The sequence below is a fragment of the Pholcus phalangioides genome, unplaced genomic scaffold (assembly GCF_987345545.1).
Source record: "Pholcus phalangioides strain wild (caught in Gottingen) unplaced genomic scaffold, Ppha-v1.0 ptg000007l_1, whole genome shotgun sequence".
In the NCBI taxonomy this organism is placed as follows: domain Eukaryota; kingdom Metazoa; phylum Arthropoda; class Arachnida; order Araneae; family Pholcidae; genus Pholcus; species Pholcus phalangioides.
Genome location: NW_028301600.1, coordinates 35,701,516 through 35,725,911, shown reverse-complemented (window position 1 = coordinate 35,725,911; position 24,396 = coordinate 35,701,516). Strand labels below are relative to the sequence as shown.

At 34.5% G+C, this 24,396-nt stretch overlaps 1 protein-coding gene across 5 annotated transcripts in view; it reads left to right on the top strand.

Moving 5' to 3' along the window:
• Positions 1-24,235, top strand: part of LOC149085233 (leucine-rich repeat, immunoglobulin-like domain and transmembrane domain-containing protein 2) — a 180,498-nt gene extending 156,263 nt beyond the window's left edge. The window contains exons 2-3 of one of the 5 annotated variants that reach the window (XM_089233117.1): positions 2,761-2,813; positions 21,818-24,235. In XM_089233117.1, coding sequence (XP_089089243.1) covers positions 21,922-23,859 — 1,938 coding nt within the window. In that variant the 5' untranslated portion in view covers positions 2,761-2,813; positions 21,818-21,921 and the 3' untranslated portion in view covers positions 23,860-24,235. The remainder of the gene's footprint in view (positions 1-2,760; positions 2,814-21,817) is intronic. The other 4 variants (XM_089233119.1, XM_089233115.1, XM_089233116.1 and 1 more) reach the window with 4 other exon arrangements.
• Positions 24,236-24,396: the final 161 nt, after the last annotated feature.

Genomic DNA, 24,396 nt, shown 5'->3' with positions numbered 1-24,396 from the left:
TCGATAGATATCGATATAGCAGTCTGACATATGCGAAATCTTTACCTTTTTTGCAGTATGTATATCAATGACTGTAGGTGAAATGGGCGACTTCAGTGACGTCACAAGCTTCGCGCGACTTTCTGCTATACGAGGTGTTGCCAGTGAGAGACGACTTCCGGAAAAAAGGGAGAATACCGGCCGAAACTAAACGCTATGTAAACGGGTTGTAGTGAAAATTCCTGTTACCAGTAACTTCCCGGGATATTTTATTTCTCATGTAAACGGGATTATTTTCACTAAGAAAAACAATCCCACTTTTCTATGCGAATGTTACGGAGGAAATTTTTTTCGATGATGGAAAGATGCAAATTTTGTTCATTTGCATTTTTCTTATTTCTGGCAAAGTGACAAAATTTTCAATTTATTTCTCTAATTATTAGTCAAGATAAAAACTGCCACAACTGAATATTTTGTTTTTTTCTTATTTTTGCCATATATTTCAAGTTGAAATATATGGCCAAAGATCAGCAAAGTTTTATTTTATATATTTCAAGTTCAAATATATGGAATAAAAATTATTTGGTTGAAATTTTCAGCCATATAATTTTGTTCTTTTCGAACATTCTTCACGGAACACCCTGTATATTATTTCACCTTACTCCTATGAATCAATCATTTTTCAGCTTCAGGCTAGAAATCCAGTAATGCAAGGTATCCTCAACGGACCCGAACACTTCACGCTCAAAGCAAAAAAAAAAAAAAAGAAAAATTTAACAAAAACATCATTTAAATGGTTTTTCCAGTGAGATTTGTCAAGTTCTTGTCCACATTGCGTTCAGCCAAGAACCCGGAGGATTTGTACTTTTTTTTCTTTCTCCGTGTTGATTCTAATTTTCTTTTAATTACGGACAAACTTGGTTACATTGTGTTCATCTTAGTAATCTAACCTTATTGGAAATGTAATTAAATTATATACACTAATTAATTCATTATGTAGATGAGATGAGGGAGGGAACAAAAAAAGATCCACTTTTTTTCTCCACTTCAACTATCAGACAATTTCCGTAGGAACATCTAATCCTGTTCTTGTAGTTTTGGAGATGGTACGGACGGGATATATATATATATAAATTCTTAGGAATTTTTTTTTTTTGTTTCTGTATTTCTTAAGCTTGAGACATCCGTGATTAAAAGCGAGGAAAATCGAGGAATGTGGAGAAAGAGAGGAAAAAAAATCTTATCTTAGGACGACACGTTTTCTTGAAAGCATTTGTCCGTGAGCCAGTGATATAATTTTGCCTTCGTTTACGTTGTTTTATTATTTTAATTTTTTCTCTCGTTGAAATATTTTTACTCTTGTGTTTCTGCAATTAATTTTTTTGCCCCTTCTCTGGATAATTTTCGTCTCGAGTGTGCATTAATGTCGTCAGCTGATTCCAGATATATCCCTCCTTTTAATTTTTTTTTTCTTCAGGGAATATCTCAAATCTGTTTAGATTTAATACAAGGGACGACTAAAACTTTTTGCGTGCATTGAATACAGATTTCGCGTTTAGTGTTTTGTTTCACACGCTGGGATAGATCTATTTCGTACCGGCATTATTATACGGAATTTCTTTCGTGTTTTCTAAAAGAGAAAAAAAAAACTACGCTTAGATATACATTTATATGTGAGATACAGATTAAAGAAAAAAAAATTAGTATTGGGAAGGAAAGAGAGAGCATCACCTGTTGTTAATTACCCAAATAATTCTCGTAGGAAATTCAATCTACTTAACTGCTTATAATCGCGAAGAAAAAGTATGCAGTTTTCGCTAATTGCATTTGGTTTAATTAAATTTTTATTGCGTTATCCGGCGAATTATTTCACGAATAAAATAATATTGTCGCCTATAAAAGTTTTCCTTTTATTTGGTGCCTATACCGTTGATTATCTTTTTTTATTATTATTTGTTCTTTTGAACTTAACGTGCTCATAAGTGCAATCAAATTAGCCGTGTGTTGTTTCACGTATTTATTTTAACTTACTTGGTGAGGAATACGTAGCCTATGTATTGGGAATATCATAATATGTAATCCACCTTCTCTACAAACCACATATTTTTAACGAAGTGCTTGATAAAAACTCAAGTATCGTAACTGATTATACAGAATTTTCTAATTGATAGAATTAAATTCTTTTGAACATGTTTGTTTAATTTTTTGCGTCATTTCTATTGTCTTTATTTCAATTCAAGGATAATTGGGTTCATTTTGTTCGTATTCAGGATTTTTTTTCAAAAAAAAAAGCTTGGGAATGGAAGCAATATCATAATGGAGTTATTATGAATTTACGGAATTTTTATTGTTTTTATTTCTGACTATTGACAATTTCAAGTTCAAGGTCTTGGCTTTTTTTTGCTAATGTTGATTCAATCATAATAAACCACTTGCTCGTTTTATTTATCGCCAAAAAATACTTCATATACGATAAATAACCGACTATATATTGAAACATATCTAAAATTTTGAACCAGATAATCATGAACATCTCGAAAATAATGAATTATTAACATTACTGGCTTTTAAACCGTTGATAAGAACACATACTGTTAATTTCATTTTGAATCTTTAATCTTAATAAGTTCCAATATTTTCAGTGTATACAGTTTTTGTTCATGCATTGATGTGTATTCGTTAATTTCTTTACATAGAAAACTTTAATATGTGAACTTTCATTTTATAAATTCTTTATTTCTTTTTAGACTTTCAATTATTGAAATACTTTTATTCTTGCAGTTACTGATTGACGACCACACGTTTTGCAGATCATGATTCTTTCGGATCTGAAAGTAAGTACTTTCAGATTATTGTTTTTGTTTTCCAATCTGGAATTTCCATTTCTTGTCTTGGTATGACTGGATTCAGAAATGAAGTTTTCTTTGGACTACAGAGAAAATAAAATACTTACGTTGAATTTATTACGTGATACTTGAAAAACCCAGATACTATATTTAAACTCTCATACTGCGAATAGTCCGATTTTATTTGAGCTAGAAATATGAACATTCCTCAGAATCACTGTCAAGCAATCAGTGAGTTCATCCTATATCGTCACTACAACAGTCTTTTTTATATGAAGCGTGAATATTTTGCAAATACTGTATGGCATTCCAAGTGTACTTGAATGTCCATTAATAAAAAACCTGATTCTTGTAAAAACTGCAATCCGAAGGTCTATATAAAAAAAAGAATGCCGGGAAAGAGAGAGGCACAAAACTATCGTATTAAAAAGTTACGGGCTGCAGGTGGAGTATAATCTCAAATATTTTATTATTCCGAAGTATGTTCACATCATTAGTGTCAGTGGCATGTTCTCTATCAACCTAGCATCAAAAAAAAAATTCAACCTTCTACCGTCTGTTACTTTCTAATAGGGATAACATATTAAACTATGTAATAGTGTGATCATTCCAAGCAAAGTGTTTGAAAATTTTGATTGGTTTTGGTTATATAAAAATTTATTATACATAATTTTTTATTTGTTATCGAAAAAGTAAATTTTTCTAACAGTAATGTCGGATGACTTACATTTGAGAAGTGCATTTAATTTGTCGGCTGTGTAGATCTATACTCACAGACGTAGCTATACAGTGCGAGACATAATTATAAAACACTCCTAAATGTTGGTGAGATCACAAGAAAAGGAGCGAAGTAAAAAATATCAAAAATTCCAAGCTGTCTTATAACGATGCATAAAATTACTTTACACGAGATATTAGGAATTTACAAGAAAGATTTTCACATTATTTTGCGGAAAAAAAAACAAAAAATTTTTAAGACAATAATATATTTGAAGAAAACTAAAATAAAATTCAAGCAAATTGCAAATAAATTGATCAAAATCAATACCAATATTTTGTACTACCACCTCTGTTGCTAATCAAAGCAAAAAATACGATTTAGCATGGATTCGACCGAATCAGTGTCTCACAAGAGAGAGACTTCATTCCAAGCCTGTGATAAGGTGGCTTTTAAATGCTGCATGGAAGAAAATTGCCTCCCAACTGCATATACTGATCTGCAAAGGATGCCCTCAAGTTTTCCATGGGGCTGAGGTCAGGGGAACGAGCCGGCAATGAAAGGTTATTGATGTCTTCTTGCTTGAGCCATTGTTTTGTGTGACCTGATGTATGCATTATTTTGTTCAAATATACAATCTTCACTTCAATGAAAATGTCTTCTATTCCTGTCCTAATTTCTTACTGGAATTCACAAAAATATTGAAATATCAAAAACTGTTTCTTGGACGTCCTTGTAATTTCACTCACTATTGCAAACATGACCGATACATGCACTTGAGTTTCATTATTGAGGGGATATTCCTTCCGGTTTTTATTCGTGAATATTCGTGGTGGGTATCAATGTATTTGTAAATTATAATAAATTGTATATTGTATAAATTGTAATTTGTCTCGCAATGTATTTGTGAAGTAATTCGGAATTTATCCTAAATTACAAGTATTTAAGTAATTTTCCCAATTACACAATGCATAAAATTTCCAAGGTGCCATAGAACGAGATAAGTATATATCTCTAAAATATCTTAAATTCAAAAACTTCACTCGTTAATATTTTGATTTCTAAAATAACACTCGCTTCTGTATAAAATTGCATTAGAAACATTTCTAATATTGATTGAAATGATTCGTCCAACTCAAATTCTTCATATTGGAGCATGAAATGAGCAACCTTAAACCAAACTTTCATAACAAGATGTATAGAAATATTTCTTTATATCATTGGAAACTTCAGTTATTTCAATGACAATATAGGTTTGTAAGATAAATTTTTTCCCATTTGAAGTTATAAATGGTTATTCCTTAGAAATTTGTTCTTGCAGTTACCCTTATTTCAAAAATTTCTTTATTGAAGTAAAGACTTGAATAGTGCCTGGAAATACTGATCTCACTGAAAGATGACTGGCATAGTTCAACGTACTAAACCCAAGAGTATTAAAGTTTGAAATGAATTTCTATGTATTCTGGATAATTTTATAAACTGCTCTCGCAAAAACCTTTGTTAGTGGAACAGTTTCCTGCAAAAGATACCGAAAGTTGAGGTCTAGATTAATGATATCATCAAATAAGTGAATTTTCCCTAGGACTTATTTTATCCCTGAACCATTGATTATACAACTTGAGACTAAAATATTGTATAACAAAAGTTTCATTGTGCACGTTCAGTGTTTGATAAATCAAGAAGCTATCCATACTTGAATGATGACGATCGTAACTTTTTTTTTTTGTACAAATTTTTTTCATGCTTTTTACTTACTGTAACCTCAAGCATAAATAGTAGCAAGGAATTGTTCTTTTTCTATTTCAATTGGTACTTCAACTGATTTTTTAAAGCAGAAACGAACTTAGATCCCTATAGCTTACGTTCCAACGCTCAACCTAAATCCTCAAACATCTATCAGGAATTAACAAGAATGTGCTCCATAACTAAAACTGAATTTCATAAATTCAATCAATAGCAAGAAATGTCTATTATTCTGTCATCGTATGCCGAAAACGAAAAGCTAAGAATAAAAAAAACTTGAAATATCTGACATAACTTTTAAGCGTAGAAATAGATAGATCATGAAAATAATAGGTTTTAGGAAGCCCTGGTTAAAATTCGGTCAATATCGATCCAGGAATCCGAGAACTAGGTACTTATGGTGTAACGGAGAAATGAAAAAAAAATTACATGCCAGTACAGAGAGCCCCTCACACCGTGATCAAACAGCTTCCTATCGCATTTCAAGAAAAATTAAGGCTGTAATTGAAGTGGGCCCTATCTTACCCGGAAATTGAAATTCCCTGCTCGGTATCTTCACCACGTAACAAGAGATATAATCTTTTTTTTTTTTCATTTTATTTCTTGTAATTTTTAGATATATACTGTATGTATTGCTGAAAAGAGTTCGGGTCTCCATTTTTTTTATTTCTTCCTCACAGTTTTTTATTTTAAAACCCGGATATAGCCTTGTCTTTTCTTATATCCTCCCTACCATTCATAAACTTGGAACCCGAGAGAAAATTCGTTTTCCTGTTGCGCAAGCGTGTTTGACAACTTGACACATTTTGACGTCAAAAATTCGGACAGTGAAAAGGACTTGAAGGTCGAACGTCAATATAAAACTAGGCAGCAGCTGTACTGACGTTAGAGATGGTGTCTTAAAGGAAGAATATTGGAGAGAGACGTACAGTATGTGTACATATATATACACACACACACAGGAAGAGAAATAAAACAAAGAAAGGCAATGGTAGATGGTATAGCTTCCACTGCCACTTAGGTGCTTTTTTTGTTATACTGTATATATATTTTTTATTTGTTCACTTTCTCGCAACAGCTTGTTTCCGATACTGTACTAAGCTTGCTGATACGGTACATATGAAGTGTTCCGAAGTTCAAATTTGAAATCCCACTTTCAAGTGCAATTTCGAGTTTGCGCTTTTGACAATAACTCTGCCGTAAACAATGTATGACCAAAAAAAAAGATAAATAAAAGAGAACATAGCCAAGACATCTTATCAAAGTTAAAATTTTATTAGTGTCATTGAAGAACGTTCTCTGAGAAATATGGATTCTTACTCTTTACATTTTTTAGACAATTGTCTGTCACGTTCAGCGTAACAATATTAAGAAATACAATGATTTACAATAGAGGAACGAGAATAAAACTCATCTAAGCGTTTCCCCAGACATTTTGATGCATTTTTTTAAACATTAGTGATTTCAAGTTTTTTTATAAAAAATGATCACAACTCGAGACATATTTCTATGTAATTGTTGCACAAAATTCAACAATTTTACTGTCTGCTATGAAATTTTCTAAACTTTTTTTTTCTCAAAAATATGGCAAACAATGTCTGACGTGACTTGTACAATGCCTCCATGAAAATTGCTGCGAAATGATTGATTTCTTTTTAATGTTCTTGGAACTTGAATTTCAAGATATGCTTAATGTTTTAATTACTTGTTACAAAAGCTAAATGTGTTAGTTTTTTAAATGCTATAGGTAAAATTGTGCACTAATTAGTCCTTTTGAGATAGCATTTGGTTTCGTGAATCGCCATGAAATGCGTAAACTGCATAGGGGCCGTTCAAGTATTACGTCATCATCGATGTGGGGGGGGGGGTTCCGATTTGCAGACTTTTGATGACAAGGGGGGGGGGTTTGGATAATGCTTACGTCATCAACCACCCTTTATGAAAATATGAGTTAGAGTTCAGAGGGGCAGAGCTGATGACGAAATTTTGCTGACGGAGGGGAGGGGGGTCAGCGTTTTGCTGACAGGGGGTCAAAAATGACTAAAAATTTGCTTATGTAATACTTGAAGGGGCCCCATAGTAGAGCATATAAAACTCGAAAAACTGCAGTGACTCAACTCGTGAGGTGCAGTAGTATTAAAACTGAAACAGACATCATTTATAGACATCCTAATAGTAATAATTTTAATTTTATTAGTAATAATATAATAAAATTTCACCATTTATACCACTAATATTTTTTAACAACAATAATGAAAACATAAGTTTTTCTCTTTTTCTAAAACAATTGTTTTTACTTGTGCCCCATTGCAAATGGGCTAGAAGAAATCTCGGCAAAGAGATAAGTCCAGTGGCAAAGTTCTGGCGTTCATTCATCCATGCCCTATTGCAATACTGATTATTGCATTGCTTTTCAGTTACCTCTCAATACACATTATAATCCATAGTTGAAACATATTGATTGAGAATCGGGTATCGCACACATAATTCCAGATCAGATTCTAATATTTTTCTTTCAAGGGACTCCAAATGGACGGACGATAGTAAAGTGTCAAAAAAAATTCCCGTCGTAGCCGTGGAAACGATAAGACGTGCTCTTATCACGCTTCGCTCGCCCGCCATAGTCCTTGCCAGAACCTTTATCGAGAGATTGTTTGTGGCGTCGGTGTGCCATTTTGTGATCTTCGTTCACGTGAGATTTCGCTAGCAGGTTTTTTTTGGGTCAAACTCTTTGGTGTTTCCTTTGTTTTTCGAGATTTTGTAGTAATTGTTCTATTTTTTAGTTTGATTTCGCCAGCGGGAATGTTTAGTTACAAACCAGTGAAGGACCACTATCTTTAGATTCTCAAGAAAAGTGATTTTTATTGCTTTCCACTTTTGTAATTTTCATTGCGGAATATCGATCGATTTAAATTTTGTTCTCTTGCTTTCATTTCATTATCATTGTACTTTCTCCAGGTTTTTTTCCGTTTCTTCTCGATAATCAAATTTTTGCCCACCCCAAATCATTTGCTCCTCTCTTGGGGTCACGTTTTTGAAGCGATCTGATTTCACTGACAGGTGGCATCTTTGGAATGGGATTCACCTGAATAGGACAGGTTTGGGTCAGGTTTTTACTTCCAGACCAAGCAGACGGGAATGTAGGCCAGTTGAAAATGATAACAGTATTGGCGGGGATTACCCACCTCTGACGTGAATGGCTTCTCGATTGGCAGTAAATCACAGGTGTGATTTATTAAAGTGTGTGCCAATAAGCGCCAGAAGCTTGCGTGATAATAAAGATTTTAAAAAAAAAGTAGCTATGGAGTGCCTAGAACTTGTAGTCATTACAGAATCTTGGGCAAAAGATGAGATTGAATCCTTGTGATGATGCCTTTATGCAATGACCTTTATGCGTCGGTTTTTAATAGGGAAGGTGGCATCCAAAGTATACGGGTGTATCGTGGGGTCCTCAACGATATATAAGTGGAAGATGTGGAAGTCCTATAACTTCTAAAAAAAGTATGAAAGTATGTGCAAGCAAAGCACCAGGACGAGATGATACTTATCCTAGGGTCTTAAGGGCATGTGCTAATTAAATTTTTAGGTCAGTTGCACATATGTACAGAAATAGTCACTGAGGGTATTGTTCCAGGAAATTGGAAGCTTGCTAGTGTGGTTCCGATGTTTAAAAAGGGTAGCAGAGAGAAACCGTGTCGAATTATCGTCTAGCGAGTTTAACGAGCTCCCTCTCGAAAATTTTGGAAATTATCAAAAGGCAATTGAAGTGGATACACGAAAATAACGTATTGTCGTAAAACCAGCGTGGGTTCAGGCAGGAGAGACCGTTTTTAACAACATTCATTGTTTCTATGATAACGTGACTAAGGCTTTGGGTAAAGGAGAAAAAGTCTGTCGTCTATCTTGACTTCCAGAAAGCGTTCGATCTGGGTTGTCGGGAATCCAAACGGTAGGGAGTGGCTCCAGGCGATCTTGAATATGGTCGCAGCATCGGCAAACGAATAAAACATGAATTGACAAGTACATTGTCGCTCATTTTCGTTCCAACTACTCATGTTTCACTTATGAGTTGAATGGCATTGCTATTCTGGATGCAACTAGGATCACCGACTTGGGAATTTTCATTGAAGAGCAGCTTAGATTTTCTGAACATTCTTCAACGGTGATCAAAAGATCCAATAGAATGCTCGGTTTCAATCATATAAAGGCTTCTTCGCATTCTCCTAACGTTATTCTTCCGCTTTTCCGAGGCTTGGTTCGTCCTGGACTAGAGTATGCCAGAAGGTTTTAAAGACCGTACCTACAGAGGACATTGACTTGGTTGTGGGGGGTGCAGGGAAGAGACCTTGTGTTGCCACACAAGGCTTGAGCTGTGAAGAAAGACTCGATTTCTTGAATATGTTTACATCAAAAGAACGCAGGTAACGGGGGGGGGGGATATGATCACAGTGTTTTAAATTTTCAACTGGATGGGTAGGATGGATAATGAGTAATTAATGCACCATCGATCAACTGCTTTAGCAAGGGGACACCAGTATCGTTTGGTAAGGGAAAATTCCAGGTGCCGCAAGGAGTTTTTCTTTAATCGGTTTGTCAATAAATAGAATAGCTTACCTCCTAGGGTTGTGAATTCTAACACAATTGATGCGTTTGAAAAGAAGCACGATTGGCATAATGGGATAAATCGAGAAGCTATCCGTACTTAGATAAGACAACCATAACTTTTATTATGAGCAGTGTATTATATAGTATCAGTTATTAGTTTTTTCTTTAGAGATGTGTTTTTTTTCATATTGGATTGCTGTATTTTGGTTATATTTGTGACATCCATATTTTTTATGGGCATTTTTTTTAACTACCTAGTTGGGAAATTTGCCTGTTGTGGCCTTTGTATTTGTATAAAACACTGCTTTAAAAGATTGGTGTTGAAAATGGAATTTCCGTTCAATAAAATTCGTTTTCAAGAACCGTTTGCGCATATTTACGCTTTATTTGAATCGTAACGACACTGTGCTATAGCCTGTCATCCTCGAGTCTCACTTTACTGTTATTTTCAACATCGCGACAGTTCGTTCGAACTTTCGTGACAAGTAGTTCGCTTTTGGCTCTGGTGGAGAAATCTCATGCCAGAAAGACATACGAGAAATGAAGCCATTTTATTTCTAATAAAGATGTCGAAAAATATTCAAAGAAAAGAGTTCACAGAAATGTTTCTTTAGGCTCAAGAATTTGGATGTGTTTGATGCATAAGTAAATCTTTTTCCTATTTTTGCCAGCGAATTGAATCTATTCTAAAATAAAACTTACGATCTTAACATATTTAAAAATAATTACGTAATTTTGGAATAGAAGTTAAATTCATTTAATGTATAATTTGTATATTATATTTATGTATTTTATATTTAATACGACAACCACTGACACATCCACATGAGGTTAGAACCACAACAGGTCAGAAACGTTAACTGCGTAGCAAATGAATTCACAAATCCGATAAGGAACTAGTAGTTGCCTGTTGAAATCAATTAAAATCTTGAGTCTTCTAACCCTAACTCCCCACCATGACATGCTTAATTATTTTCAAGAGTAGGTCGTACGCTGATAGCTCTTGAGATAAGGCTGAGGACTGTCTGGCATCCCTTTATCATTTATTAAGCGGGAATGTCTGCTCTGGATGGAAGCCTTTAGACGGAGGAAAATCGATGAGGGAAAGCTTCAAATTCAAAGTTGACATTTCGGTATGTGAAAATGAAAGCATTCCTTGATAAGGATGGCAACATTGCTTCTCTGCAACAAGCAATGCGCTTCTTGGGACTACTTGTGTTTCAGCCACATTGTATCGTATATTCATTCCATCAGTTTGCTTTCAGGGCAGTAATTATGACATTTTCGTCTGACGTTTCTTGGCCTTATTGTCTTTTTATATTTTAAGACTGCACATTATTTCTTCGTTTTTCTTTATTTTTCAATTATCGGCCAATTCTAGATTTTTAGATAAAATCTCATTTTTTAACAGAATGTAGTCTCAATTGATATAAATCAGAAAACTATCCATACTTGGATGGAGACAACTACATAATCTTTTATGGGAATATTATATTATTATCATATATTCTCACAGATTTTAGTTTTTCAAGGAAATTGCTTTTAATTTCGGATTGCTAAATTTCTGAAAATCCATGCATTGGTATTTGTAATGATTTTTTGTATTGTGGTTCAGCCACCGATCGATTGTGTGGAGTGTACGATTAGGTATTGATAGCGTTTGTATTAGTTCTGTTGAAATATAATAGACTTTAAAATAAGTATTTGTGAAAATAATTTGGTTGCTAAAAATTTATACGCTTTCTAGTGTGTGTGTTTATGTGAGGAAGGGAAAAGAGGGGTGTTTTCGGTAATTGCCACTGACTAACTTGAAAAAGTTGACTTTATAACTTCATTTTCCGGTGCAACCTCTAGTGGCGTAGAAACTAAGTCAAGAAAAGAAAATTAAAGAGCAAAGTCGTGTATTAATGAGATACTTGTTTTAAATTCTGCTTCCAATTAACGCGTATGTCTAATTAGTGAGAGAGTGAAAGTGTAAGTTGATTCAACGAGGGATTGTGGGCGGAATGATTTTCTTGTCATCTTCTACAACGCAAGGACAATGAACTATCCTAAACTTTTTTTGTTATTTCCACATTACCACCACGAGCCTTCCGCTGTTCATTTTTTTTCCACCCTTGCGTGTAATTAAGCTTCTGGCAAAATATTGCAGCTTTCTACTTTCTTGCCTTATTCAATTTATAAGCAAGACGTTGGGTAAATGCTAATGGCTGCTATTGAAATAACAAACAAAGAAGGAACTAACGGAGAACCCCCTTCATTGTTGACGAACACTGTTTTTTAATTCCCTTGACGTGTGTTTTATTTTTTCAATCCCCGTCTGTTTATCATATGTTATGCAGAGGAATCCCGGGGGAGGGAAAGTATACAAGTTGCTAATTGTCGTTTAATTGCCGATCTCAGCTTGACTGTCCTCTCTTATAGTTTGTCTTTTCGTTCTTTTAGCTCAATCCCTCCTTTTATTTTCATAAATTTGTAACGCCAATATATGTTCATTTTTTTTTCTCCATGTGTCTTTATTATGTAAAATTGTTACATAGGTAATTTAAAATAAGTAACAATATAACGTAATATAAGTAGGCAAATGTGTAGCTCTCTATTGAATGTTATCATTATTCCGGATGCAACTACGTTCACCAATTTGGGAATTCTCATTGACAAGCGGCTTAGGTTTGCTGAACATTGTTCAGCGGTGGTCAGAAATGCGAATAGAATGTTCGCTTTCATTCTTAAAAAGGTCTCTTCGCGTTCTCCTAAAGTTATTCTTCCCCTTTTCCGAGACTTAATTTGTCCCGCACTTGGAGTATGCAGTAAGATTTTGGAGACCATGCCTACAGAGGGATATAGTTTGTTGAGGGTATGCAGAAGAGCTACGCGTGCTCTTCAGAAATGAATTACCTTTTGGGTTTGATAATACAATTGAATAATCGACGTTAGATTAACCAAACATTCCAAAGAGAAAGTTCTTTTTAGAATTTTTGGTTAATCTAACGCGTGCTCTTGTTGGCACACAAGGCTTGAACTATGAAGACAGACTAGATTTCTTGAATATGTTTACATCGTAAGAACGCAGGTATCGGGGGGAGGGTGATATGATCGAAATGTTTAAAATTTTCAATTGGATGGGTAGGATGGATCATGAGTAATTAATACACCGTCAATAAACTGCTTCGACAAGGGGACACCAGTATCATTTAGTAAGGAATAGTTCCAGGTTGTGGTGTAGCAGGGAGTTCTTCTCTATTAGGGTTGTCAATAAATGCTTGCCTCCTGGGGGTTGCGAATTCTAACACAATGAATACGTTTAAAAAGAAGTATGATAGACATAGTCAAATAAAATCGAGAAAATATCCATAGTTAGATAAGACAACTATAATTTTTTTATGGGTAGCGTTTTATATATTATTATTATTTTTTTGGTTGTATTTGACATACGTTTTTTATACCAAGCGTAACTTTTTCAGACACCTCGTCGGGAAATTTGCCTGTTGTAGCCTTTGTATTTGCATTATGTTTAATACAAGTGAAAATAATCATTGATGCCCTAAAAACGTAGATGTACAGCATGGTTGTTAGAATTTTTTGGAATATTTCAACATCTTTTTGACCTCGCGGTTCAGACCAATAAAATAATGGTCGCCGATAGACTGAATTGTGCGAAATTCGGGCTTTTCACCAAGTAAAGTTAGAGTGAAATATTTCCTTCCTATTCACTTCAAGACTGACCCATTTGGGAAGGGGGTACACCACCCTAGAAAGTCTTGCAAAAAGTCTTCCCCCTCATTATATGACCCTTAATATTTTGGAAAGAGTTATTCTCTCAAAACGGGTTTTCTCCCAAAGTTGGAGGCTGTTCTGTCTAATTTCGTTCCTGTGTAGCAGCGCTTCTCAAAGTCTGCTTCGCATCCCTTTATCAGTGCAGCACGGTGCTTCCAAGCAACTCTGTTATACTATTCTGGGAAAACTCGGATGTACGTCGGCTAGAACAAGGGAGCAGTGGAAGTCAACAGTTTTGAGAAGATTGATGTACGTATAAGGAATCGATGGGTTTATTTATTCCCATTTGTTCGATAAATTTTGATATTTTTACAGTTGATAATTTCGTGAAAATTAATAGCATAGGCCTACTAATCGATTTTTATCTGCGACACACACAGATGAAAAATAACTTCGTAACTACAGTACGTTATAGATTTGTTCTCGATTTTCATCATGCCATGAATTATATTGTTGATACTTTTTTATATTTCAACGATAACTTACTATATACATTTCATCACTAAGGTATAACCATGCTCATTTTTTTCGCAACACTGTCATTTTCTCGCCACGAAGGCTGATTATAGACCATAAGTTACAATTTATCACTTATTCCGAATGACAGCGATCGACCTTTTTTTTTGCATATATCCCAATAGGTTGGTGCTCTAACCCCTCGGTGGTAGGAATCTTTTTGTGTTCATATTTTCGCAGTTTCTGTTGTACCACCGCATCAGGACAGTTTCTGACGAGGACGAATCTGGTATCGAACTTGCGACAGCTAACCATCCTTTAGTACTTTAGGCGAGTGCTTTATCGACCTGGGCTACCGCGGCCGAAAAAAGTGTACTATATCGTTCTTTATTTTTTAAATTTGCATCTTTATGATGAGGCGGGAAAATAAATTTTGCATTTTATTTTTGCATTGCTAGCTCCACTTCAGTAATTTGCACAATAACAAACCAGTTTCTCTTTAGGATTTGGAACATTTTATCTTTGCTAGATGTAGTTGATCATTTTGTGCAGAATTTGTCTTCAGTAAGGTACAAACTGTAATGCGTAAAATCAAAACTCATTTGTCATGGAGGTGAAACAGCAGGTCAAGGCAGAGGCAAGTGCAGTTCGCGAGGGGCAGTTGAAAGACTGGGAGTTCAGTCCTCGGCGAAGAGGAACTACGTTGCAATTCACCATGAAATTCCTAGCGACGGTTATCCTCGCCGTGTTTAGTGTCAAATTAATTCGAATCTACGGAGCGGAAATTAATCAAGATATTAAAGCTTGGCTATTGAAACAGTTCTCTACGGTATCTACCAGTGCGTAGTTTGTTGTAATGAGCGGACAGCTAAATTAACTTTTCCTTTCCAAGGAACAGGATTGAATCATATGGAAAGCGTAGCGGAACAATTCAAATTGTTTAACATTTTTAACTCCCTTGCGTTTTCAAATTCAGTAGAGACAGTTTAAAATTTCATTCTATATCGCTTCCCCCAATTCAAATTCATAACCAAACTTCCCATACGAGCTTTCGTTATTTTTAGTTTACTCTTACCCATAATTAAATTAGGAAAATAATTTGAATATTATTTTTAGTCATAATACTTCCGTTTTACATAAATGAATGAACAAATTTGTGATTTCTGAAATCTGAGAAAACTTAGCGGGATTGATATTCCGATTTATAGGTATGTTTAAATATACTGAAAAACATGAAACTGAATGTATTCAGTTATACGCTATCTTGACTAAAAAATAAGGTTGCTAATTGAATTGATTTTACAATTGTGTATACTATGTTTTTTGCAAAGTCGCCACTTCCGACGTACTGGTGTCGGACATAAATATAAATATCCAGTCATAAGATATCATTGGTTAAAAAACACCAAGTTAACTCAACGAGATTTTTCAAAACTGGCAGCCGAATCTAAATTTGAGAGATTTTAAGACACGAACAAAAAAAAATGTAACGGCAGACGCTTTGATATTTTAACATACCGGTCTCCAGGTATGGAAATCTAGAACTTTCTAATGTTCTTTAGCTTTTAAGAGCATTGAGCCCTGAAATGTGGCCCTGATTCTCTTAATGTTTTTAATTTTGATTACTATCTTCCCTTTAATAATAAATTATTATAACCTTTAAAATGTATAAGAGGGCATAATTACGTGTAATTATTTTTACTCAAGTGTGCTTGCTTTAATTTTTGAATAGAAGTTGAAAAAAAAATATATACAAAGGTATACCCTATAATTATAATAGAAAAAGTATATATTTCAAATTGTCTTTTGTGTCATCGCAGGTTCCCTGAAAGTACTTAAATCTATACATATATTAAATTGCACTTTGCATGTTTCCCTGTAATTTGAACAAATATTTTAAAGCTTCCACAATCAAATCCTACATTTTAATCTGCGCCCAACAAAGAATTCGGTACTTCATTACTGAGAGATGCATGTGTATGAACCACATTCCCGTTCTTGAGTTTAATGAAGATTTTGAACAATTTCAACTAGTCGTTTCCTTGGAAAAGACTGAAATATTTTATTGATTCATGATGTTTCCAGGGCCCCCATTCATTGCTTTTGTTTAGCATTTGTTGAAGAAACATTTTCTTCTCTTGTTCTTTATTCTTAATTTCTTGGAATTCGGCAGAGTACATAACGTTCGAGTTTGTGTGCTTTTATTCTCTTTTATTCTACTTTAATTCCAAAAAATTTTATTCATTTTCTGTTTCCTGTAAAATTTGTTGGAAATATATTCAACGAATTACGAGCTCACGTTTCAATGAGTTTCAACTGAACTTTCAAGAATTTTAGCTTCATTGGGTTTCTCAGGCCTCTCTAGTTAATTTCCGATTTCTTGTGAATTGTACTGAAACTAAGGTATATTTTCAAAAAGATCGGAGAAAAACTTCTGAACCGGTGTGTTGAACTTTCAATAATTTTACTCTAACGTGAATAAATAGATGTATTTGCTAAATATGCTTGAATGATTTCAGTATTGACTCATCAATGTTAGCAAACATCTGGATTTGTTGAAATATTAGTCGTGAATTTAGATTATATCCGAGAATTGAAATTTTCTTACTCTCAGTAATTAGGTCGCTACACCTTGATAAAATTCCATAAATGTTATTCAAATATGCATTTGAGAGAACTTGATATACTTCGACGGGGATAATGAATGTGACTGGGGTCAATGGGCACACACACATCTACAGGATTCTAAATAAACAATTCCCGTAATTTTCAATGTTTTTATAATTTATCGAATAGTTAGTTAGGTTATGAAATTTTGCCCACGTTGGAAATTACTTACGAGGAAATATTTTTACTCTGATGAGAACTGAAATCGGAATTTAAAAAAATTTAATCTATAAATTTTCGGAAAAAATATTTTTTACAAAATTCATTATTTATGTTAATTGTACATTCATTTACTCTTGATGTCATCTCCTACTTTCATAGTGCTCTTGTCATTTTTCAGTCCATTATATATTCCTCTTCACACATACATTGCAGCACGAAGAGATAATTCCAAGTAAATCCCCTCATAAATTACGGAAGATTGCTGATTTCAGATAAATATACATGACCAATCAAAATATTACGTTCTTTCAGTTATATTGCAAATATTATCAAACAAAAAGTAAATTCGAATAAAAAGAACCATTTTTAAAACTATACCGTTCTTCATACATGGAAAAATTAACATTTCTGGTGGACTATTACGCAGTAAAATAAATATTATTAATCGATGAATATACAGGACTAGCTGTAACCCGCGGCTTCAATCATCAGAAAATTGTTCTACAATAATTTTCTCCCATATAATATTTGGACCCCCCTTGGGGGGTTAAATTTTCAGAAATCCCGTTATCTGTATTGTAAAATATAATACTCGCCGGCGAATTTCATATTTATTGCTTTGGCTGTTTGGACTCAGCGATGATTGCGCCATATAACCTTCAACCCCCCTCCCTCCCCCTAGATTTTGAATTTTGCAATATCCCTTTTTCGTGAGTCTACATTACACACTAAAACTGACGAAATTTTATACATATAGCTCCAGGGTTTTTTTTGACGAAGCGTAATTTCTCTATGTAAACCTTGAACCCTTTTATGACCCCCCCCCCCTTACAGATAGAATTTTGAGAAGAAAAACTTCATACTTAATCCTTACATGAAAAATCAAAGTATTGACTAAATTCCATATTTAGTTTCAGATTAGCATGATTTCTATATATTTTTTCGAATTTCAAAAAGCCCGTTCTTAGTTAGTTTTTACGTCATAAAATAAAACTACTGACCAGATCTCATAATTATCTCCAGCGGTTTCGGCTCAGCATGATTTCTCTATATAACCTTTGAACCCTCTTACGGCCCTCCCTTAGGGGTCGAATTTCGGAAACCCTTGCTTAGTGGGTCTTTACTTCATAAAATGAAACTACGGACTAAATTTGATATTCATAACTTCAGCTGTTTGGGCTCGGCGATGATGAATCAGTGAATTATTCAACACATGTCGTTATATAGATTAGTGAGAAATAAGTTTCTCGCTTCAGAGAGCTCCAGAGTGCGTTCTGCTGCTTGAAATTATACAAAATTTGTACCAATATTTCTAATGATGGGCTTTTGTCATTTATTAAATAATTAATAGTACAAAAATTCGACGATAGGTGGAGCTGAAACAAATATTGAATATGCTTGTACACTTGTACAGGGTGGGCAAAATGTCCGTAGAAATTTTAAAAATGAATAAAAATCGGAAAAATAACCGAAATAAAAACAGTTTGCAGGGTTGGCATCGCTAGATCACGGAAAAAATAACAAAAACAGCCGATAGGTGGCACTGGTACGAGCGACTTCGGTGGAAATATGAAAATGAGAGGGTTATAAGAACTTGCGCTCATTATTCACAACCAGTTCACCGTTGTAAACTGTGTATGTGTACTTGCTGCACTCTGCCGTTGCTGGATTTGTGACTCGCCTGCAATGTGTTATCCCCTGTGGTGGTGGTCATGTGGAACACATACTGCTGTGATAAACGATTTGGAGGCATTCTGTTCGTTATTTGCGTATATTTTATTTGACATGTGTTCGCCAGCTCCACCTATCGGCTGTTTTGTTATTTTTCTTGTCTTAAAAAAATTCCCGTGACCTAGCGATGCAAACCATTGCCCCTGCAAACCATTTTTTTTATTTTGGATATTTTTTCGGTTTTTATGAATTTTTAAAGTTTCTACGGACTTTTTGCCCACCCTGTATGTTTAATATAGAGCGCTAAAACTGCTCAATATGTTCCCCCTTCATTTTGAACAATATCTAATCGCACAGAACAGCATTTAACACCGTATTTTAGATATTTCTGCGGACTCGCTACGTTCGGCTGTGGAAAATATGGTTTTCGATTACAGCACATTGTTAAAAATTTACGAGTCATATACAGCAGTTTTAGTACTACGTATTAAACATTTGTATGTATAAACATATTAAATATTTATGTGCGCTCCAGTGCCACCTATCGATGGATTTTCATACTATATTTTTTTCAATTCTGTAAATGAGTCTCATAATTTCAACTATGTGTAGACAAAATTTGTTTCATTTTGAGAAGTAGAACGCTCTCCAGAGCTCCCTGAAGTGGGGAACTTCTCGCTCACCCTGTCGTTTAAAAATATTCAGTATTGAATTAAATTCACTGAAAAACCTTAAAGTATACGACTAACTAGTGATGATGCAGGTTATGGACTAAAATTTAAAGGATTGTATGGTATATGTATAAAACACTATAATTGAACAAACATATGATATACCTTATATTTTTGTTCAAAACGTTAACAATATATAGTTAAATATAATATTCAAGTTTTGTAACGATACCATCGATAGATTTTTAGAAATCATGTTTCAAGCTCAAGTAAAATGTCATATGCTATTCTTCGTAAAACGCGTTTGAAGTTTTTATTCACAGATTAGTGTTATACGTTTTTACATCAAGTAAAGTAAGCGTAACTTCAGTTCAAAGAATCATATGAACAAAACAAAGCGTGTTTTAGAATCAGAAAAAATTGAGCTTTCATGAAAAAATTAAAATTGATATTTTTTCCAAAATGACGTTTTAAACGTAGTCGGATACCTCAATTGAAGCTTCGCGGTAAATGATATTATGAGGATACATCGTAAAATTTCCAATTAATGAAATATTTAGAAATTTCTTCCGACATTAATATTTAATAATTCCCCCTTAACAAAATCTGCATTTTTTAAACTAATCAGAGTCTGAGTAATATGCGTATATTGTTTATTCCAATAAAAAAATTATATTTGTTTTTATTTCACACAAACTCATGAAGACAAGCTAATCACTCACTCTCTCCAAAGTAACCAAAATTTATTAGCGAATCCGCGTACACATGAGCCGCATTTAAATTTCCAACCTGACTGAATAAAGACGCTTCATAAAATGTTGATAGGATTTAATAACTCGTTAACCAGTTTTCTGTCGATAGCTATTATGCCGGATATATATATTTATATATGAGAAACTAAGCAAGCCGAAAGTTCCCGCCATCGAAACGCAACGAGGGAGGCGACTGAGTAATAATTTAAAATTCGAGTTAATCACGTTGCCCCCGTTATTTCCCCAGACCTGGCAGCAATTCACGTCCAACACCCGAGGGCTGTGCAGTTCTTTGGAAAGTCGGATTTTAAATTACTGTGTTTTCCTTTCCCCCTAGTTCTTGGATTTTAGGGATGTACCCCAATTCCCTTTGAACTCCGGTACGTATGTCTAAGTAATGTTTCTGTTGAAGCAGGTTTGTGAATTTGTGTAAGCAAAAGCTTGGCTTCATCAGATTTCTTTATTGCATGAGCGAAGGACGTACTAATGATCGACAAATACGTAAACATAAGGCTTCATTAAGAGTGCCGTCAAGCGAGCGGAAATTTGATTTCTGCTCGGCGTTGGGATCCGTTTTACTAATCAGTTGATGATAGAACCTTCCACCCCAGTTATCATACTGCCGCATCAAAGCTCTTTTTCGAGTAGTACCTGGGAATAACCTTTAATACTCTCCTCCCTCTCTCTCTCCAAGTACTGAGTAAACGATTACGTGTCAGCTTCTACTCTCACATTTTCGACGAATTTTACTAATTCTACATGACACTGGCGTGAAATCTACAAGAAAAAGTTTCCTATCTATATTTTTGTTAGAAATTAGAAGCATCATAAACGTCGTTGAATTTTTTTTTTTAATTTGGGTATCTCCTTTGATAAAAATGTTTGAGAATTTTTTTTGTTATATTTCTAAAATTATGTATATCCGGTAAAATTGCCGTGTGTGTGTCACCTTTCTTTCAAAGAAGAGTAATACTGCCCTTCAGCATTAATTTTTTTAAATTATCAAGATTTTTTTGCATTATTGATACACAAAATATACATTAAAAACATAAATCTTAGAAAATTTTTATTTTTTCAATTTTTTTTTTTGTCAAATTTTGGAGCTTTATAAGAAAAGAAATAGTTCATCTCATTCTTAATGTACAAATTAATATAACTTGCTATTGCTTCAGAATATGAACTGTATTTTAAAGTATTAGTCCTATACGTTCTAAAATCCATAAGGTTGCAAATTAACAATCCTTCTACTGATACTGAACTCAGTTTACAGTTTGATCATTGGTATGAGTCATCACATACTAGGCTTAATTTAACTCGACTATGTTGCTGAAACAACAGCCATTGATTATTTTTTTTCTAAACTCAACACAATTTTACAACCCACATATCAAAAATGGTTAATTAGTTTTGCAAACAATAATTATCAACAAAAATTAATTAACTTTGTTTTCAAATAGAATATATTAAAAGAATATTAATTTTCTGAATAAAGATGATTCTATCGATTTCAAAGTTTTCAAGATAATTTCTTTTCAAAATACTCAATTTGTTATGATTAATTTCACTATCAGTAATCCCAATTTTTGTAAATAAGAAAGCGAAAAAAAAATTACTTTCCCGAGGGAAAAAATGATATTTTAATTAAATTTTGATAGGTATAACTTATGTGGACTTTGTTAGATATTCTAATACGTGATCACATAATTTTGTATTTTTTATTCTTTATTGTTTAACATTGTGGGTATATTCTCATAAAAATTTTTCTTTCAGGTTTCAAAAAATTGCCCGTGTTGAGAGATGGAATGTGCAGCTCGTTCTATTGAAAACAAGTCTGTCATCGCATTGAGTCTTCATTTCGTTTAATAAAGCCAACAATGGGCATAGTCGTACTCATTGTCTACCACCTCATTTTTTGGAGCTCTAGTTTTAATTACCTGAGTGGTTCTTATGCTCTCTGCCCGAGTATATGTACTTGTAAATGGAAAAGTGGGAAACAAACTGCCGAGTGCATAGGTAAAGGTCTCTCGGTGATTCCATCTGGTCTCAATCCTGGCACCCAAGTAATTGATATGAGCCGGAATAATTTCATGAACATTTCAAGTCGTGTATTTCAAGATAAAGATCTTGTCAACTTGCAGAAAATATTTCTTAGCGAGTGCAGTATTTCGGTTATAGAACCTGACGCTTTTTTCCAACTGAGTAATCTCGTTGAGTTGGACTTGAGTGGCAATGAACTTGTTGAAGTTCCTGCTGAAGCACTGACAGATTGCCATCAACTTCGTCGTTTGAATCTCGCACAAAACCCGATCAAAATCATCAGTGAAAATGTTTTCTTACCTCTAACAAACCTTGTATTTTTAGACCTCAGTGATTGTCAAATTGAAGTGTTGCCCCCGGGTGCATTTAACGGACTAAGTAAGTTGGTTGGAATGAAGCTTAATGGCAATCAACTTAGTGAACTTTCCGTTGAAACGTTCAGATTTATGACTCATCTGTCTGGTCTTGGCTTGCACAACAACCCCTGGAACTGTGACTGTCGTCTTAGGAACATTAGAAAATGGATGCTGGACCAAAACATACCATTGGCAGTACCACCAGACTGCGTAGGACCGAAGCATGCTAAAGGGACCACGTGGAATAGCATGACATTAGATGATTTTGCTTGTCCACCGGCCATCATCTCACCGAAAACAAAAGAAGAAAGTTTCACTTTGCACCACAATGCTAGTATAATTTGCCAAGTCGAATCTGTTCCAAGAGCTTCAATATACTGGGAAATAGGAGGACGATATATAATCAACATTACACAAAATCCAGAATTTCGTGGGAAGTATGGCATAGAGTACGAAGAAAATTCAAATGATATCCAATCCAGTCGTTTAACGGTCCTAAACGTTGCTGAATCTGATGGTGATGTCTACACGTGTGTAGCAGAAAATAAAGCTGGAAATGTATCGATGAACTTCACAATCTTTGTTGTATCACCTTACGCTTTAGATGGCTCCCTGGGAACTACGCAGATTATAATAATATGTGTTTCTATACTTCTAGTTATCATAATAGCGTTAGTGATTATTTCTGTCTTGGTGTTCCATCCGACTGCTTTTTTACCAGGGACGAAAGTGAATGGTGTAACGGTCTTGAAACAACTGAAATCGAAAAATCCAGATGCTGTGGAAATGCGGGCTACTACCAATGAAAAAGACGAGAAAGAAGTAAAATCAACCGATAGGCAACCTCGACATGAAACTGGAAGCAGCGGATATGGTTCAGATCAACTCACACCTGATCTGGTTAGTAAAATCGGTGATGTTAATCATGGTCCTTCTTTGTCTACTTCCACCGTAAGTTGCAGTCATCAGGATTTCGATAACCCTACTGTATCGGATGCATACGGCCCATCTTCGGATCACTGGTCAGGAAGGTCTGTACCACCAAGGTATGACGAATCAACTGCACGTAATACTTACTCAGAAATTTATCCCAACCCATGCTACGGTGCTGATGATTCAGATTGCTATCTATCACAATCTCCAACCGTACTTCATCACGCTGATTTCCATGGCGATCGTTATATTCCTCAAAATGACAGGGTTAGAACCCTGAGAGCCGGCTACGATTGTTCTGGATCGACGTCAAGTGTTGAGGGCCTGCGTGATGATACATATGTTAATTCGAGTGCCAGTAGCTCATGGAAGCGATCACCTCTAGCTGTTACGAGCAACGTCAGTCATTACACTTTACCCAATAAAGCGCGTTTTTCTCCCGACGAAGGCTATGCCGAAGAAGCGCTAGAGGGCACTGAAGTGTGAATGTTTGTAAGAGAACCATGGAGGTCATTTCATTAATTTCACACTCTTACAAATGGAATCACCTGATTTTACAGTGCGAATGACTTGATGTCCGCACATTTTCATTCAAACTCGTGACAGCTACATCAGAACTTAACCTGGAAATTTAAAAACAAAAAAGCAAACAAAATTATATATGTGCCACATTCGCCATATTCAGATATTTGTTATATACACTATACATACATAAATATATTTATAAATTTTGGAGAGAAAAATTATGAACTGATGACAAAACTCACATAGCTGAATTTTGCCTCCAGAAACGCCTTCCCATATGAAATAATTCGTATTGCTCTTTGAATAAGTTTTTATAACGTCCGAATATTTCTACAGAAAAAAAAAATTGTGTTCTTTGCTACTTATACAAATGAATGAAAGTGTTCAATTGGTGAACAAAAACAGTCGTTTTCTCCCAATTTTTTACACCTGCCAAAAATACCGTAAGCGTCAGAGTATGTCTCCTACTGTTGTATAATTGAAATGACTGATTGCTTC